Source organism: Mobula birostris, chromosome 5 (genome assembly GCF_030028105.1).
Source record: "Mobula birostris isolate sMobBir1 chromosome 5, sMobBir1.hap1, whole genome shotgun sequence".
NCBI classification, from domain to species: Eukaryota; Metazoa; Chordata; class Chondrichthyes; order Myliobatiformes; family Myliobatidae; genus Mobula; species Mobula birostris.
The window spans coordinates 93,098,689-93,117,348 of NC_092374.1; the positions used below are offsets into that span (position 1 = coordinate 93,098,689).

Here is an 18,660-nt window from a genome sequence, read left to right on the forward strand (position 1 = left end):
CGTGCAGTGCACAGCTTTGACTTTGGTTAACACTGTGTCTTACCTTTAATTCTCTTCAGCTGTGAAAATATCAGTATGCCAGACAACAGTGGGAAATTTTGAAATGTTCTGTGCAGAAAAACCCAAACCACATTAATGATTTTTCCTTTGCCAAAGCAGTTTTGTAGTACCTTGTATTAGACGCTATGGCACCAAAGCTGGGTGGTTTCTGGGGCCTGATGAATGTGAATCCAACAGTAGGTGCTGGCAACTAATTCCTATCACCTTGCAGGTGTTACTGATCAGTAGCTCAGTTTTAAGTTAAAGTGGTTACGGTCTAATTCACAGAATTGCTGTTTTTGTGTTGCTGAATCTGACTTTAGAGATTATGCTGTGTACAGTAAGTTTACCAGTTTGATTCACATGATAGGAGAGATGTCTTGTGGACTATCATTCCTTTCCAGTTCTGAAGAAGGGTCTCGGCCCAAAACATCAACTGATTATTCACTTCCATAGATGCGGCCTGACCTGCTGAATCTGCAGATGCTAGAAATCTAAAGCAAGACAGAAAATAATATTCAGCCCTGAAGAAGAGTCACGACCTGAAACAACTGTTTTTTTCATTTCCGTAGATACTGCCTGACCTGCTGAGTTCCTCTAGCATTTCATAAAACACAAGAACAACTGCAGATTCTGAAAATCCAAAGCAACACACACAAAGTTCTGGAGGAACTCAGTAGGTCAAGCAACATGGATGCTTAAGCCTTCATCTAAGTCAAAGTAGATTTTAAATGACTATGATTGTTAATAATCTATCACTGCCATGATCTCAATGATACTCCTTTCATTACTGAACATGGCCTCTTTATCCTGCTCCTGGTTTTAATTAGTCTGAGTTCAGAACAATGAGAAATGACATTATTGTACCAGAAGAATCTTGAACAGAATTAATCTGAGGGCTTTGCCCCTGGTGCGGTATGATAGAGCTATGGGGGCATGATCTTGGGTTAGGTGATAGAAGACTTAAGGTTGAGATGAGAAGAATTTCTTTCTTATGCAATCTTCTACACTAAAGAGCCATGGAGGCCAAATCTTTGTGAACTACGGTAAAGTCAGGGATAATGATAAACAGACAGTAAGATTAAAGATCTGATTAACTTTATTTATCACAGATACATCAAAACAGACAGTAAATTGAATTGTTTTCCTGTTAATGACCAACACATTGCCACACTTCCAGCACCAACCTAGCATGCCCACAACTCACTAACCCTAACCCGTATAGTACATCTTTGCAATGTGGGAGGAAATCAGAGCACACGAAGGAAACCCGTTCAGTCACAGGGAGAGTGTACAAACTCCTTACAGACATTGGTGACAATTGAACCCCAATTGGTGATCACTGGTGTTAACTGCTATGCTACCATGCAGCCATAGATTAGATCAGGCACAATATTATTGTTTAACGGAATACATTTGTGGGGAGGGTATCAACTCCTAGTTCTTTTGTTTCATATCCCTACCCACACACTGCTGTTCTGCACTCACTGATTAAAGATAATTTGATCCTTTTGAAGATCATTGTCAGCCCATAGTTGTAGGACTCTTTGGATCCAATAAGATGCTGGGCAGATCTGAGAATTGGAAGGTCCTCTGATTTGCCCTTGTATGTTAGAACAGGCACTGTTTCTGTGCGGAATTCAGGCCTTTGATGTTTACGTAGGGAGTTGCTGTGTTAAATGTTGGCAGTGAAAATTATGAACAAATATTGTGACAGCAAAGAGTTGGACAGAAACATAAGATGAAGCACCAAGGCTGTTCAGAGAGCAACCGTGATTCAGGCGTTCCTGTGGCATCTTAGTTCTTTAGAGCTCTCATTGTTTTCCTGCTCATTTCCATTTCTGCATGCCCTATAATACCTATTACACAAAGTAAGATCGCACCATGCATCTAGTCAAAAGTCGTTTATTGTTATATGCAGAGGTGCAGTGGAAAAAAACTTGATTGCAGCGGCATCACCTCTGCCACTGCCCAGTCTCCATGGCTCTCAGCTCCCTTTCTTGCTTCTGATTTCCTACCCAGATGATTTTGCTTTTCTCCAGTTATTTTGCCCTGTCTCCCCCCTCCCCACCCTCTACTCCTGTCATTGTTGTAGTGGGATGGTTAGGGTGATATAACAGAGCAGGACCATTGGTAATACAGTCTGCACACTGATCATTTGAGAGATGCTTCCTCGCGTTTCAACATGTGTTTCCCTTCCTAGCAGGAGATGTGTCAGCCCAAGTGTTGCTATACGACCCAGTGCCTTGGGACCGCTGAAGAGGAAGGGTAAGAATTCTTCAACACCTTCTCCAAGTGTACCTTCAAAATTAGATTGCTTGAAATCCAAGCCTTTGACTTCAATTGCATTTTGAGTATTAGTGCAGTTTGGATGCAGCACTCATGCCTTTGTGTTCCAGTACTAGATAGGACTCACATTTTTGGTGGTGATACTTGGGAAGCAAGCTTTGTTCATCCCTTGTGTTCTAGTCACATAGAAGAGGAGCAGGAGTAATGGAGCCCCTTGGAATATTTTATTGATGTAAGCTCATGATCTAAAAGATTAAGTGGTTATAAGAGCTTTCTGCTAAATCTAGGGCTTGTGGGACAGACGCTTTCTCGTGAAGGTCAGCCCTGTGCATCTTCCTTTCAAATCCTTAATGAAAAGAATGCCTTTCTTGGAGACCACAATGACACTCATACTCTTGAGTATATTCCCATCAAAGTCCTGAATGTTTCTGAAAGTCACGCGCTCCCTCTTGCAGGAAAGACTGGTGTGTCATTTGGTGCAATGCAGTGGGGCAGGCAGCATCTATGGAGGGAACTGGACAGTTGATATTTCAGGTGGAGACCCTTCTGATTTCCCTCCTTAGATGTCCGCCTGTCTGAGTTCTCCAGCTCCTTAGTGTGTTGTTACAGATTTCCAGTGTCTGCAGTTCCCTGTGTCTCCTCTCTGGTACACAGTTGCCTGGCTGGGTGTGAACTAGATGCTGTGGTTACGTTACTAGATACACCTGTACAGCTCCTCACTAATGTGAATATCCCATCAGCCAATCATGTGGCAGCAACTCAATGCATAAAAGGCATAATCAAGAGGTTCTGAGTTCCAGTAATTATGAATCTCCTATGTTCCATTTTATTTTAAAAAAAAAGCAGTAGTTTTCGCCAAGGTTCAAGCGAAACTCAGCTTTGCTCTCCACATTTGTGGAATGGACGGGTTATATGATCTCCCTAAAAAGAGAATAACTGATGAGGTGTTTATTATTCAGATATTAGAATAATCAGTTGGGAAAAATAAGGCAGAAGAACCCCTTGCCTGTTCGATGTTAAAACCTGAGACTACAGTTGGACGCAGCATCAGTTTAATAACCCAAGAAATCCGTGAAGAAAAGACTGCTTTGTGCATTGAAAGCAATTAAATATGACATTGGTGGACAAGAAGCACTGGAGAGCAGGTGCTGTGGGAGTTAAAATCATGCGAACACTACTTTCTGTTGAAAATAGCACAACCTTCTCTTCTCCCCCCCCCCCCCCACACACGCCCCCTATACTTAACACAACAATGTACACCTACTTGTTTAGTAACACACAGAATGCTGGAGGAACTTAGCTGGTCCAGCAGCATCTACGAAGAGGAATAAAGAGTCGATGTTTCAAGGCTTCATCGGGACTGGGAAGGAAGGGGCCAGAAGCCAGAATAAGAAGCTAAAGAGAGGGGGAGGAGTACAAGTTGGCAGGTAATAGGTGGGTGGATGGGGATAGGGGATGATTTATGTGTCTGGGAGGTGATTGGTGGAAGAGGTAAAGGGCTGAAGAAAGAGGGATCTAATAGGACCATGGAAGAAAGGGGAGGAGGAGGGGGAACCAGAAGGAGGTGATGAACAGGTGAGGAGAAGAGAATGGATGAGAGGGAAGACAATGGGGAATGGAAACAGACAGAAAGGTGTGTGTGGGGGGTGAAATTACTCGAAGTTGGAGAAATCAGTGTTCATGCTGGCAGCTTGGAGATTACTGAGACAGAATATGGGGAGCAAGATTTTCAGCATCTGCAGAATCTCTTGTGTTTATTACTTGTTCCCTGTCCCAAGGAGCTTGTATAACTCAGCAGTAATGAGTCAGAGGCCTAAAGGCTGGGGTTGTCACTAGTCCATAGTAGCTTGGCTGTAGCAGCAGTTTTCAAGTTCATCTGACTGTAGACACAGTACTGTGCAGAAGTCTTAAGTCCAGCTCTTGGCTCCATCCCTCCCCCTCCTGTCTTCTCCTATCATTTTGGATCTCCCCCTCCCCCTCCCACTTTCAAATCTTCTACTATCTCTTCCTTCAGTTAGTCCTGACGAAGGGTCTCGGCCTGAAACGTCGACTGCACCTCTTCCTAGAGATGCTGCCTGGCCTGCTGCGTTCACCAGCAACTTTGATGTGTGTTTCTTAAGCACACTAGTTATGTATATGCCCAAGACTTTTGCACAGTACTGTATATACAACCAAATGAAACAACAGACCACGGTGCACCCACAAAATATATATCACACACAGCACATGAAACAAAATACTGTCACAAATAAGTTAATAAAATATATTTCCAGGTGCAAGTAGTGTGTATCACAATTAAGCAGTAAACAGCTCACTATCCTAGTGATGTCTCACAGCCTGGGGGAAGAAGCCATTACCCAGTCCAGCGGTCCTAGTCCTGATGCTCCTGACGGTAATGGGATGGAGGGGTTGGGATCCTCAACAATGCTTTGGGCCTCAGTAAATGTCACAAATGGGGGGAAGGAGACTCTGGTGATCTTCTCGCAGTTTGTACTATCCTCTGTAGGGTCTTGTAGTCCGATGTCTTGCAGCTTCCATACCACGCAATGATGCAGCCAGACAGGACACTTTCGATGGTGCCCTGCAGAAAGTTCTTAGAATGGGAGCAGGGAGCCATGCATGTCTCAATCTCCTCAGTTTTCTTAGTAATGCAGTGCTAGGTACTAAAGCAAAGTCCCTGTGCCTCCTAACAATATATGCATGTGATGTCATTGTGATGATATTAATTTCCTCCTTCAGGAGCAGAATTACATTCCTGCCTGCTATCTCCCTCGCCCGCCTTAATCAGTGGCCGTTGCTCCTCCCTACAGGTGACATGGAAGTGGATTCTCCTCCAAAGAAGTTATTTGTTAGCGGCGTCCCTGGACTTGTAACTGCTGAGACCACCCTGCTAAGACCATTACTCTCGCATAGGTGCGCAGTTCTTTCTACAGTATTCTATTGCTTTTGAAGGCTGTGAAGGTACCTTGGACTGTTCTGGACCCTGGGGTCAATGTGCTTCCACAGTACTGTTGGATTAGGAATTCTCATACTTTATTGATTAGATAGTTCTGGTTTGGGATATGGAGTGGATGGTGACAACCCATACTCCCATTATTCTTCCAAGTTGTCAATACAACAAGTTGTCTTTCCCTTCAATAGATGATACAAACTGACCTACACCTTGTATTCTGTTTGGGTAGCTTCCAACCTGATGGCATGAACATCAATTTCTCAAACTTCCAGTAATGCCTCCACCCCCCCCCCCCCACTTCACCATTTTTTTCATCCCCTTGTCCCTCTCTCATGTTATCTCCTTGCCTGCCCATCGCATCCCTCTGGTTCTCCTCTCTTCCCTCCCTCCCCCCCCCCAACTTCTTTCCTCCATGGCCTTCTGTGTCTTTCACCGATCAACTTCCTAGTTCTTTGCTTCATCCCTCCCTCTCCAAGTTTCACCTCTCACCTGGCATTTCTCTCTCCCCCTCCCCCCACCTTTCAAATCTACTCCTCAGTTTTTTATTGATGCTGCCTGGCCTGCTGAGTTCCTCCAGTATTTTGAGTATGTTGCTGAGATTTCCAGCATCTGCAGATTTTCTCTTGTTTGACGGTTGATCTACCGCAGCTTTCATCTCCTTGTCATTTCCATATACCCCCAATTGCCTGATCTACCCCATCTTTAAATACCCCAGTCATTCATCCTCCAAAATTTGGGAGAATTACCACCCTCTTGAAGAAATTTCTACCCACCTGGGACGTTAAATGGTTCCTGATCCTGTAACTACTGTACATCCACTCAGTCAAAGCACTCCCACTCATAGAAGCATCTCAATCTCTACCCTGTCAAGCTCCTTTAGGATTTTACACTTTTTACTAAAATCATCCCTTCTTCTGAACTCCAAAGAATAACCAGGAGATCATAAGATTAAGGAGCAGATATAGCCCATTTGGCCCATCGAGTCTGCTCCGCCATTCATTCAAGGCTAATTTAATATCTCTCTCAACCCCAGTCTCCTGTCTTCTCCCTGTATCCTTTGATGCCTTTACTAATCAAATATCTATAACCTCCATTTTAAAGGTGCCCAATGACTTGGCCACAGCTGCCTGTGGCAGTGAATTCCACAGATACACCACTCTCTTCTAAAGAAATTCCTCCTCATCTCTGTTCTAACTCCACCTCCCTCAATTCTGAGGCTGTGCTCTCTGGTCTTACACTCCCCCACCATAGGAAATGTTCTCGTCACATCCACTCTATCTAGGCCTTTCAATATTCTGTAGGTTTCAATGAGATTCAAACCCCCCCCCCCCCCCATCATTCTTCTAAACTCCAATGAGTACATGCTCAAAGCATCAAACGCCATTATCATTCCAGAGCAATATTGTTTTAATTTCTTTGGCTGCTCAAGACAGGAAAGCCCTCTTGCTCTCGGAATTAGCCTAATGGATCTCTTCTGGTCTACCTCCAATGCTAGTAAATCCTTTCTTAAACAGGGGACCCAGACTTTGAAGAATATTCCAAGTGTGGCCTCACCAGTAACCCAACACAAAGTTCTGTAAAGAAGCTGGCTTAGAGTTTTGAGTAAGGTACGACACCAGGTTGAACCATTATCTCTAACATTCACCAATCTTCACTCCTTAATCCTATTAGTCTCTCTTCCTGAAACCTTAGGTTGTCCATCCTACTACTACTTCATGAATTTCATTTTGGCCAGTGGCTGTCCTGCAAAGTGCCTTAGAATATTTGCCAATTCAAGGCAAGACTGGTGGCTCCGTGTACTGGAGGGATTAGCCTAATGATTCTCTTCTGGACTACCACCAATGCGAGTAAATTCTTTCTTAACCAAGGGGCTCAGACTTTGCACCAATACCCAACACAAAATACTGTAAAGAAACTGGCTTAGAGTTTTGGGTAAGGAATGCTTCATTTGTGTCAGGGGGAATGCAAAAGGGAAGGGGGTGTTGTAGTGATGATCAGGGAGAGTATTATCGTGGTGCTCTGGGTAGTTATGCTGGAGTCTGTTACCACAGAAAGAAAGGTGTTCTTATTATTGCCCGGGGAGGAGGAAAGCTGCACCAGACCTACTTAAGCCACTGTGTCAAATATTGATATTCCCCTCCCCACCCACTTCTCATAGATGTTGTTCTTCTTTCAGCCTGGAAAGTGTGAACAGCAGCCCCCCTCAGACTGTGCCTCCATCAGGGCCTGATGTTGCAGCCTCGCCATCCGTCCCGGAGATCAGTTTCCCCTCACCGTTTGCCTCCGTGGCTCATCCACCTGGAATGTGAACCGAGAGGACAATCGCCCATATTCCAAGCGATGGGATTACATGAAGCACTTTGTTAGAGGACGTTGTATAATAGCATTCCTAATCAGTATTTTATAGTCAATTGTATAGTTCGTTAGTGAGAAAAGAAACGCCATTAAGGTGGCCAGTGATTTGGGAGCAGAGCTCTTGCTGCTGCCTGCCCACGTGGGTTGGAGCACCACGGTCCATTGGTGGAACTGCCCTAACCATTTGACATGTTGGGTTTGGACCTTGTGCCTGCCCATTGTATATACCACTGTATAGATTACTGATGAAGACAATTTGAGTTGCTGTGAGGCTGTGAAGCTGCTCTTGCCCTCTGTATATACGTGCCAATAGGGTTGGAGACCAGGTCGATCGACATTAATCATTGACAGAATGGAACAGTGTTTTGCGCATGTGCGTGCATGCACACACACACACACACACACACGCACGCACGTACCTATATATACATATACACACACACACACATACATACACACACAAATATCAGAAAGCTGCAGGTTTGGGGCAGTCATTCCTCTGATACTGAATAAACCTTACTGGTGGCTCCATCCTTCGAGGACAGCCTGGTTCCTGTGGTGGCCCTGGGGCATCCTTCACTTGCTTACAAAAACTGATGCAGCTTTCTTTTGCTTCTTTCTATGAAGTTGATTTCCTGAATCATTTAACCAAAAACTTGCATATCACTTGGATCATCTTCTGTCTTGGCTTCATTTGTCCTGTTGAATTACAAGGGTTGGGCTGTTGGCTCCCATGACAGTGGAAACCATGTAATCATTTTGAGGTACAGTAAGGTTCCGTGCCAGTTGTCACCTACAGTAGTTGTGTTCCACAAACAGTGTTAATTATCCTCATAATTTACAGTGGTTCCCTGTTGAAATAATGTTTCAGACCTTGTTCATTTCTTCCTACCTGGGAAGCATATTCTTCCACCCCCGCCCCACAATGGAATCTCTTGTTCAGCTTGTGAGAAGCCATGCATCTCTGCTCTCCTGTTGTCCCACCCTCTATTAATGTGGTTATTGCTGTACCCACACTGTTAAAATATTATTAATTGGTTAAGTTCTGGTAGTGAAAGCTATTGAAGATCCACAGGGAGGGGACTGCATATAGGTGCACAAGCCACATTGCTCTAATGTAGTGACTGAGGGCAGAAAAATTAGCTGTGCATGGATGTCTAGGAAGTGGTTGACAGAACCTGCAGTCCTATCTGTCCTTAAAGATGGTGCTTGCAACTTGGCATTTTTCAATTAATTCAGTGAAATTTTTGATTGTGGAGGTCCATGTCAGGAAAGGTTGGAATTTCTTAACTAGTAATAGGAAAGCTGCCCTTTCAAGAGCAGATGGGGTCAGTGCCATCTCATGGTCAGTTGTAAAACTTGCACCTTTTAATAAATGCAGTACATTCATTCTGTGGAATCTTCAATTGTGGAGGCCCTCATCAGGAAAGGTTGGAATTTCTTGACCAGTTCTAGGAAGGCTGCTCTCTCTTAAGAGCAGGTGAGATCAGTGCCATCTCAAGGTCAGTTGTCATATGACGATTGTTGCAGCGTAGAACTACACACATGTGGACCACCATGGTATTTTCTCTGCTGCCTGTTTCGATGATTTTTTTTTGTAGATCACTTTAGCAGGTGGTACTGTCACTTGTTGCTGAAGCCCTGAGTTGCTGGTCAGACATCAGGATGCGGTCGATGATTAATCCTCTCAGCTGCGTCTGCACCATTTGCAGTTCTGTAGCAAGCCACTTGTATCTGCTTGATTAGAAGTGGATGGCACAAGCTGCTGAAAGTCTTGAGAGGTTGGTTCTACAGCACCATCTGAGGCTGAGCAGGTGATTGGCAGATAGTTCCTGTAGATGCTAAATCTCAGGTACTGGCTCGTTGCCCCTATATTATACCAAAGCCTCTTGGGAGAAGCATGGAGTAAATTCAAGAAGAAAGTAATCCTTTTTTTTATTATCTTGATGCCTTTCTGTGCTTAGATTCCACTCACTTGCTGCTTAACATTGTGCAGCACCCTGGTGTTATCAGCTAGTACTGTGTCATACCAGTTAACGTGCTGTACCTCAAAGGGTTTCAAAAAAAGATTCTTTAGAGAATCACTGAATATGGATGACACAATATATGAAGAAAATAAATCATCATTGGTGCCAATTTTATACTTTTATATAATATTTAATTATTAATTAGTGAGTGTGTGTATGTGTGTGTGTGTGTGTGTGTGTGTATATATATATATATATATATATATACACACACACACACACACATGCATACACACATACAGACACACATATACACACACATGCACACACCCCTTAAGAGCTGTCTGACTTCTGCCTATCCAGAGAGATTGGATCTGTGTTCATAATGTCATTTAAAACAATAAATTTGTTAATTGCTGGGATATGAGTGAGAATTTCAAAGGTCAAGCAAGCATCTGTATTCCATTGGAGGAAGCAAGAACCTTGGTGGAGCTTGCACTGGACATTGGATCATTATCCACATGTCTAATACTGGATCCTCGAAACAAGTTCTTTGTTGAACAAGGTGCTGTGGCAATTATTTTCTAAGAGAACAGAAAATGCTTCATGTATGTCCTGGAAGGTGCAATATGGCCCAAGACTGCGTAGACTGGAAAAGAAGCATTTGGGAAGGTGTTGGGTGCTTTGGAGACCTAACTGAAACAGTGGATGAAGTGTACACCACCATAATTCACCAGAGCACAGGGTCTATGGGTCTCACTATGCTCCTCGAGACCACAAAAGTCCTAGAGTAAGCAATTCATCATTCCTCTTAGTGACTGTCACAGGTGACCTGATCTGGAAGGTGAAATGTAGGGTGGTAAACATTGGATGAGAGAAAACTGATCATTCTCATCTAGGAAGCCTGGGCTGCTGAGTTCCAACAGCATTTTGTGTGTGTTGTTTGGACTTGCAGCATCTGCAGATTTTCGCATTTTTGATCAATCTTTATCAAAACTTTTGGGGGAATACCTGTCTGAAGTCATAGAGTGATGCAAAACAGAGGTGGGCCCTCTGATCCAATGAGATCATGCCAGCTATGAAGCACCCATTTACACTGAGCAACACATAAAAAATGCAGGAGGAATTCCTTCAGCATTCTGTGTATGTTGCTTGGATTTCCAGCATCTTTGGCCCATTTCTCTCTCCTCCCGCCCCCCCCCCCCCCATCAGTCCTTCACTTGCTTACAAAAACATGCAGCTTTCTGTTGCTTCTTTCTATGAAGTTGATTTCCTGAATCATTTAACCAAAAACTTGCATAGCATTTGGATCATCTTCTGTCTTGGCCTCAATTGTCCTGTTGAATTACAAGGGTTGGGCTGTGGATGGTAGTGGAGGCGGATACAATAGAGCCTTTTAAGAGACTCCTGGACAGGTACATGGAGCTTGGAGGGCTATGGGTAACCCTAGGTAATTTCTAAGGTCAGGACGTGTTCGGTGCAGCTTTGTGGGCCGAAGGGCCTGTATCATGCTGTTGGTTTTCTATCTTTCTAGGCCCTAGCACTCATCTACACACTGGGCATAAGGGATAGCAATCTTCTGCCCTGCATGTTGATGGGATGAGGGAGGAAACTCGAGTAGTCGGGGTAAACCCATACATTCATCTGGAGACCATGCTCCATACACTGTACGGGAGGTCAGGATCGAACCCAGCTGCAAGTTACGGCATCTCTATGGTCCCCATCCTCAGCTAAAGTGATTAGAGATTAGTAATTTTGGTTGGTTATGTGTCTTTGTTCCCAGATCTTTCATTCAATAACTGGAGGTGGACGTACATCACATTTTATTTTTTTATGCTGTGATCCAAGGTTCTTAGTTTTATTCATATGAAGATATAGCATGCAGACCCTTCTAGCTCAACGAGCCCACGGTATCAAATCTGACCAATCAACCTGCCAACCCGAACATCTTTAGAATACACGAGAGAACCAGAGCAAACCCAAGCAGCTACAGGGAAAATGTACAAACTCATCATGGACAGTGGCGCTGTGATAGTGTCATGCTATCCGCCATGCCACTTCTTTGTAAAAACTCTGCTACTGACACGCTAAAGGAAGCCATGAACACAGCTAGAGATGGAGGACCTTCGTTGCTGCCCTAAACACCAGTGGTGTAAGAAGCAATAAGTAAGCAAACAGCGTGTTGGGCCACTTTGAAGGCAACCAATTTGATCTGACCTGATTTTGTTTTACAGGAAATGCAAAATGCGGTTTCAGGCAGGAACCTGAGATTAACCAATTTTTAATACACTTGAAACATATGATTAACTTGCATTTTAAAACAATACTTTGGTAATATTGGCAAACATTTCTGCATTTCCTTTCTCCCACTGACACTGCAAGATACAGGGTAATAACAGAACCAGGGTGCATAGTGTTTATTTGTGCTTTTAAAGTCGGCCTCTATTTTCCACATCTATAACAACAACCAATCACATCACAGAAGAGATGCTATAGTGCCATTTCTTGTGCTAGTTAGGAGTGTGGTGTGGGATGCAGAAGGGTTTAGCTGGGAGATGCTCGGGGGTGGGGGGTGTTTAGGAAGGCTTGCACGTGGAATAAGTTGTACTTGGATTGATCTCTGGGATGAAGGGGGTCTCTGGAAGAGACGTTGAGCCTATTGGTTGCATGGATGAGAAGGTGCGTTCACTGAAATAAGTACTGTGCAAAGATCTGTGAGAAGATACTTCCACTTGAGGTGAAGGTCTGGAACTAGTGAGTAAGTCTCAGTTTCAAGTGTACAGTGCATTAACAACCAACACACCTAACGATGTGCTGGAGCAGTCCACAAGTGTCACCGCACATTCTGGTACCAACATAGCACGCCACAATGCATGGCAGAACCAGCACCGCCGAATCAAGCCCCTTTCCTCCTACCCGCTCACCCATGCACATAAACAATCTTACAATTCCAGGACAGGCTTTCTGCCCTTATAGAGTCACTCCTTTATGACTGAAATGAGATATATCTTAGAGGCACAAGAGACTGCAGATGCTGGAATGTTGAACAACAGTCTGCTAGAGGAATTCAGTAGATCAAGCAACATCTGTGCGGTGGGGGAGGAATTGAGATCAGGACTGACTGACCGACAGAGTTCCTCCAGCTGACTTGGTTGCACGAGTAATTTCGACACTGAATTGTGAACTTTTGGCATTCCCTACCCTGGAGAGATGCGAAGACAGTCATTGAATGTACTCAAGGCCAAGATGGGAGTTTTAGACACTGGGGAGTTGGTGAAGAAGGTGGAACTGAGGCTAAATGTAATCTTACTGAACAGTGGAGCAGGTTTCTGGAGTTATATTGCCTAATTCTGAAAATTCTTATGGTTTTTGAATGGTTGCTGAGAGAAGCTCTATATGTGGTTGTATAGTCATTGAGTGGAGAGTTGGAGTAGGGTTGACTGTGCAAGCTCAGTTAAGCATTAAGAGTTAGATTCAGGGATTTGGCATAATGCTTCAGAATTCAGTCGTTGCATCTCTGGGCACAAGGTTGGAGTCCAGTACAAAGAGGATCAGGTTTCATATCACTGTCATGTGTCATGAAAGTTGTTGTTTTGCAGCAGCAGTACAGTGTAATACATAAACTATAAATTACAACATAAAATATTCAGTATATATTTAAAAATATAAACAAGTAGTGCAAAAAGAGAGCCAAAAATGGTGAGGGTAGTGTTCATAGATTGATTCATTATCCATTCAGAAATTTAATGGCAGGGGTGGGGGAGAAATAAGCTCTTCCTAAAATGTTGAGTATGTGCCTTCAGGCTCCAATACTTCCTCCCTGATGGTAGCAATGAGAAGAGGGCATTTCCTGGATGATGGGTGTTTTTAATGATGGATATTGCCTTTTGAAGATGTCCTTGATGCAGGGGAGTCTAGTGCCATGATGGATCTAGCTGAGTTTGCAACTCTCTGTGCTTTTTCCCTACCCTGCGCAGTGGCCCCTTCCATACCACTAGTACAATTCTACAGCTTGGTCCTGATTTTAAAAAAGTAGTTTGGTTCCTTGCCAAAATTTCCAGTGTATGCAAAATGACAGACTAGATGTGGCATAGGGATATAATGGGAACCAAATCATTGTGAGATGTTGCAAGCCAGTATCCAGGAATTTGAGGTGCTATGTTTAAGTATTTTTAAGTATGTTTAAGTATTCCATAATTTCAGCTTTCATGTCAGTGAAATACAGTTGACCTCAGTATTACAGGCTGTAGGGGAAGGAAATGCATTTCTAAAAAAAAATCGTACTTGAATTCTTCATCTCACACTCACACTTAACTCTGTTAGAGTGAATTTTATTCCAAATCTCAATAGTGATTTGTGATCTCAGGAGAGTCTAGTTATCATTGAGGTACTAAAGAAGAAGTCCACAGTACTTGCCTTCATAAACATTATTTTAGAGAACATGTGAAAATCTAATAACAAGATGGTATTCGTCCATGAGTTTCTTAATAGTTTTGATAATGTTACATGGAAAATTATAGACCATGCATTTTGAAGAAGCTGACTGAAGCTGTGGGAACCTGGCTGTTTGGTGTCAGCTTTAGATCTCATGTTAAAGCTGATGAAATGTATCCATTTTCCTTCCACAAGCCAAATGAATCCAAGGGGAAAAATCCAGCCAGTTTGTAGCCTTTGGACAATGGACTGCCTGCCATTCACTTTGGGGTTTTTCTAATGAATTGGGCCCTTCATATTAAGTAACATATGCCCTTTGTTGTAAAGGATCAATATACCAACTCTACATGATGTGGCCTTTGTATGGGTGATTTGATTACTTTAATGACAACCATTATGCTGTGTTTACAAGAGTATAATGAGGTGAATTTCCTGTACTATAAACATCTGGCATACATCCCACTCCTGTTAATTGGACACTGTGTGCTATATTCACAGCCAGCTACACAACCTGTTATAGCTTTTCAAATCATGGAATCTTGCAGTAGGCATAAACACAATATTCTGTAGATGCCAGAAATCTTGAGCAACATACACAAAATGCTGGATGAACTCAGAAGGTCAGGCAGCATCTATAGAGAGGAATAAACAGTTGACATTTTGGGTCAAGATCTTTTATCAGAACTGGAAAGGAAATAGGAAGAAACCAGAATGAAAAAGTGGAGGGAGGGGAAGGAGTACAAGATGGCAGATGAGTGCCTAGTCAAAGAGTCAGGGGGCAGTAAGAGAGGGTCTCACTGAACTTGCGTTGAAGAGAAAGTTTACACTTTTTCAGGGTAGGCATACCTCAAAGAGACTTTGCAGAAGAGCAGCAAATCAAAAACATGAGATTCTGCAGATGCTGGAAATCTTGAGCAAAACACAAAATGCTAAAGGAATGCAACAGATCAAGCTGCATCTATGGAGAGGAATAAACAGTTGACATTTTGGGTTGAGATGCTTCATCAGGACTGGAAAGGAAGGAGGAAGTAGCCAAAATTTTTAAAAAAGGGTGGGAGGGAAGGTGTACAAGCTGGCAGGTGAGTAGGATGATTTGGGGTGTTGGAATATACCACTGCAAGATTACCATTTGGAAAGCCATGTACCTCACTAGGTAATGATCATGATGAAGAGATTGTGGAGGCATTAGTAATGATCTTTCAAGAATCATTGGACTCTGGCGTGGTTTTGAAGGATGGGAATATTGTAAATGTCACTCCACTCTTCAAGAAAGGAGGGAGACAGAAGAAAGGAAATTATAGGCCAGTTAGTCTGACCTCAGTGGTTGGGAAGATATTGCAGTCGATTATTGAGGTTGTTGGTTTCATGGTAGTTGGAGGGACATGATAAAATAGACCAAGGTCAGCATGGTTTCCTTAAGGGAAAACTTTGCCTGACATTATTGGAATTCTTTGAAGATATAACAAGCAGGATAAACAAATGAGAGTCAGTGGATATTGTGTACTTGGATTTTCAGAAGCTCTTTGATAAAGTGTCGCACATTAGGCTACTTAACAAGAGGCTATATGGTATTACAGGAAAGATACTAGCATGGATAGAGCAATGGCTAATTGGCAGAAGGTAAAGAGTGGGAACAAAAGGGAGCCTTTTCTTATTGAATGCTGGTGACTATTGGTTTTCCACAGGAGTCAGTGTTGGGACCACTGCTTTTTACGTTGTATGTCAATGATTTGGATGATGGAATTGATGGCTTTGTGGCCAAGTTTGCAGACAATATGAAGATATATGGAAGGCCAGTTTGGGTTAAGGAAGCAGGGAGACTGCAAGAGGACTTAAGACAGATTAGGAAAATGGGCAAAGAAGTGGCAAATGGAATACAGTGTCAGGAAGTATATGGTTATTCACTTTGGAAGGAATAAAAGTACGGACTATTTTCTAAACAGGGATAAAATTCAATAACCCAAGGTGCAAAGAGACTTTGGAATCTTTGTACAGAATTCCCTAAATATTAGTTTGCAGGTTGAGTAGGTGGTGAGGAAGGCAAAAGCAATGTTAGCATTCATTTCAAAAGGACCAGAATACAAAACCAAGGATGTAATGCTGAGGCTTTATAAGGCACTGGTGAGCCTCACTTGGAGTATTTTGAGCAGTTTTAGGCCCTTATTTAAGAAAGGATGTGCTGAAATTGGAGAAAGTTCAGAGAAGATTCACAAGAATGATTCCAGGAATGAAAGGCTTGAATGTATAAGGAGCATTTGAAGGCTGTGGGCCTTTACTTGCTAGAATTTAGAAGAAGGGGAGGGGTGGGATCTTACTGAAACCTATCAAATGTTGAAAGGCCTAGATAGATTGGATGTGGAGAGGAGGTTTCCTATGGTGGGGGACTCTAGGTCCAGAGGGAACTGCCTTAAAATAGAGGGACGTCCTTTTAGAATAGAGATGAGGAGAAATTTCTTAACCAGAACATGATAAGTGTGTGGAATTCGTTGCCACAGGCAGCTGTGGAGGCCAGGTATTGGGTATACAATGTAGAGGTTGAGACTGAATCAAAGGTGGTGATTAATCAGCATGTAGGAAGGAGAGTGAAATTCTGAAATTCATAACAACGACCTCTCACTCAATGTCATCAAGACCAAGGAGCTGATTATAGACTTGAGGAGAAGGAAGCCAGAAGTCCATGAGCCAGTCCTCATCAGAGGATCAAAGGTGGAGAGGGTTAGCAACTTTAAATTCCTAGGTGTTATTGTTTCAGAAACTTGTCTTGGGCTCAGCACATAAGTGCAGTTATGATGAAAGCACAATCGTGCCTCTGCTTTCTTAGGAGTTTGCAGAGGTTTGGCGTGACATCTAATACTTTGACAAACTTCTAGAGATGTATAGTGGAGAGTATATTGACTGGCTGCATTGTAGCCTGGTATGGAAACACCAATGTCCTTGAATGGAAAATCCTATAAAAGGTAGTGCAGATGGCCCAGTCCATCTGGGGTAAAGCCTTCCCAATCATTTACCACATCTGCATGAAACACTACCACAAGAAGGTAGCTTCCATTGTCAGGGACTGCCACCACCCAGACATGCTCTCTTGCTACTGCAACCAGGAAGGAGGTACAAGAGCCTCTGGACTTATGCCACCAGGTTCAGGAACAGTTATTACCCCTCGACCATCAAGTTCTTGAACCAAAGGGGATAACTTCACTCAACTTCCAAGGACTCATCAACTCATTTTCTCAATATTTATTGCTTATTTATTTACTATTATTGTTTCTTCTTTTTGTATTTACACAGTTTGTTGCCTTCTGCACTCTGGTTGAATGCCCAAGCTGGGCAGTCTTCCATTGATTGTGTTATAGTTACTATTCTGTAGATTTGCTTGTATATGGTGACATATATGTACTTTGATAATAAAATTTACTCTGAACTTTAAACTTTGATAGGTTTTTGATTAGTCAGGATGTAAAAGGTTATGGGGAGAAGACAGGAGAATGGGGTTGAGAGGGAAATGGATCAGCCATGATGAAATGATGGAGAAGACTCAATGGGCCAAATTGCCTAATTCCACTCCTATGTCTTATGTCAAGGGGTGGGTAAGTGTTTGAAAACATTTTTTTCTGAGGTGGCAATTCAATGGAGTGTTGGCAAAACCTAGTCTGTGAGTCTAAACTTGTCATCTAAATAGTGAGGTAGATATAACACCTTTGTTTGGAATCATTTCAGCAGTGCTGTCCAGGAGCCTGCTGTCGATGCATAACTGTACCGCTAGATCCAGCTGAAACTGAATCATCAAGTTCTCTGATGACACAACAGTGGTTGGCCTCATCAACAACAACAACAAGACAGTGTACAGAGAGGAGGTTGAACGGTTTGTAGAATAGTGTGAGCACAAGAACATGAGTCTCAGTGTGGACAAGCGTGGATAATTATGGATGTTAGGAAGAAGCTGGTTGACCACACCTCATTCGCTACACATAACTGACTCCTCTGTGGAGAGAGTTAACAGCATCAAGTTTCTGGAAGTGTACATAACAGACAATCCCACCTGGTCCCTCAACACCACCTCTTTAGTCAAGAAGGCACAGCAGCATCTCCCGTCCTGAGGGGAGTGAGCCCCCCACCTGCACCCCCCACCAATTTTCAACTAATCTTTACAGGAGCACCAGTGAGAGTGTTCTGACCAGTTGCATCACTGTCTGGGATAGGAATTACAAGACATCTGACCGCAAGACTCTACAAAAGATTGCTAGGAGCTCTGAGAGAACCATTGTGGTCTCCTATTCTAGTTAGCACCACCCACCGTTGATCTATTAACACTGTGTTTTAGGCATTTTAAACCACTTCTATAATGCTGTTTACAATGTAAATGCATGCTGGTATTGATATGTATTTTTGCATATTTTATTCCATATCTGTACTTTTAACCTCTAACTTTATTTTTATATATTTCTTTATTCTTTATAATTGTTGAAAGTTTTTTTTATTGCATGCTGCAATCAACACATCACAGCAAATTCTCAAGACATGTAATTGTATATGGTGAATAAAGTAAATCAAAGAGCTCCAAGACCATGGCCTCAATTCCTCCTTATGCAACTGGATCCTCGATTCCCCACTTGCAGACCTCAGTCA

At 42.9% G+C, this 18,660-nt stretch overlaps 1 protein-coding gene across 6 annotated transcripts in view; it reads left to right on the forward strand.

Moving 5' to 3' along the window:
* Window positions 1-17,462, forward strand: part of LOC140197886 (P2R1A-PPP2R2A-interacting phosphatase regulator 1-like) — a 63,138-nt gene extending 45,676 nt beyond the window's left edge. For 3 of the 6 annotated variants that reach the window (XM_072258445.1, XM_072258447.1, XM_072258444.1), the window contains 3 exons: window positions 2,243-2,307; window positions 5,139-5,241; window positions 7,458-17,462. In XM_072258445.1, the coding sequence (XP_072114546.1) occupies window positions 2,243-2,307; window positions 5,139-5,241; window positions 7,458-7,590 (301 nt within the window). In that variant the 3' untranslated portion in view covers window positions 7,591-17,462. Of the gene's footprint in view, window positions 1-2,242; window positions 2,308-5,067; window positions 5,242-7,457 lie in introns of all 6 variants that reach the window. The other 3 variants (XM_072258449.1, XM_072258446.1, XM_072258448.1) reach the window with 3 other exon arrangements.
* Window positions 17,463-18,660: the final 1,198 nt, after the last annotated feature.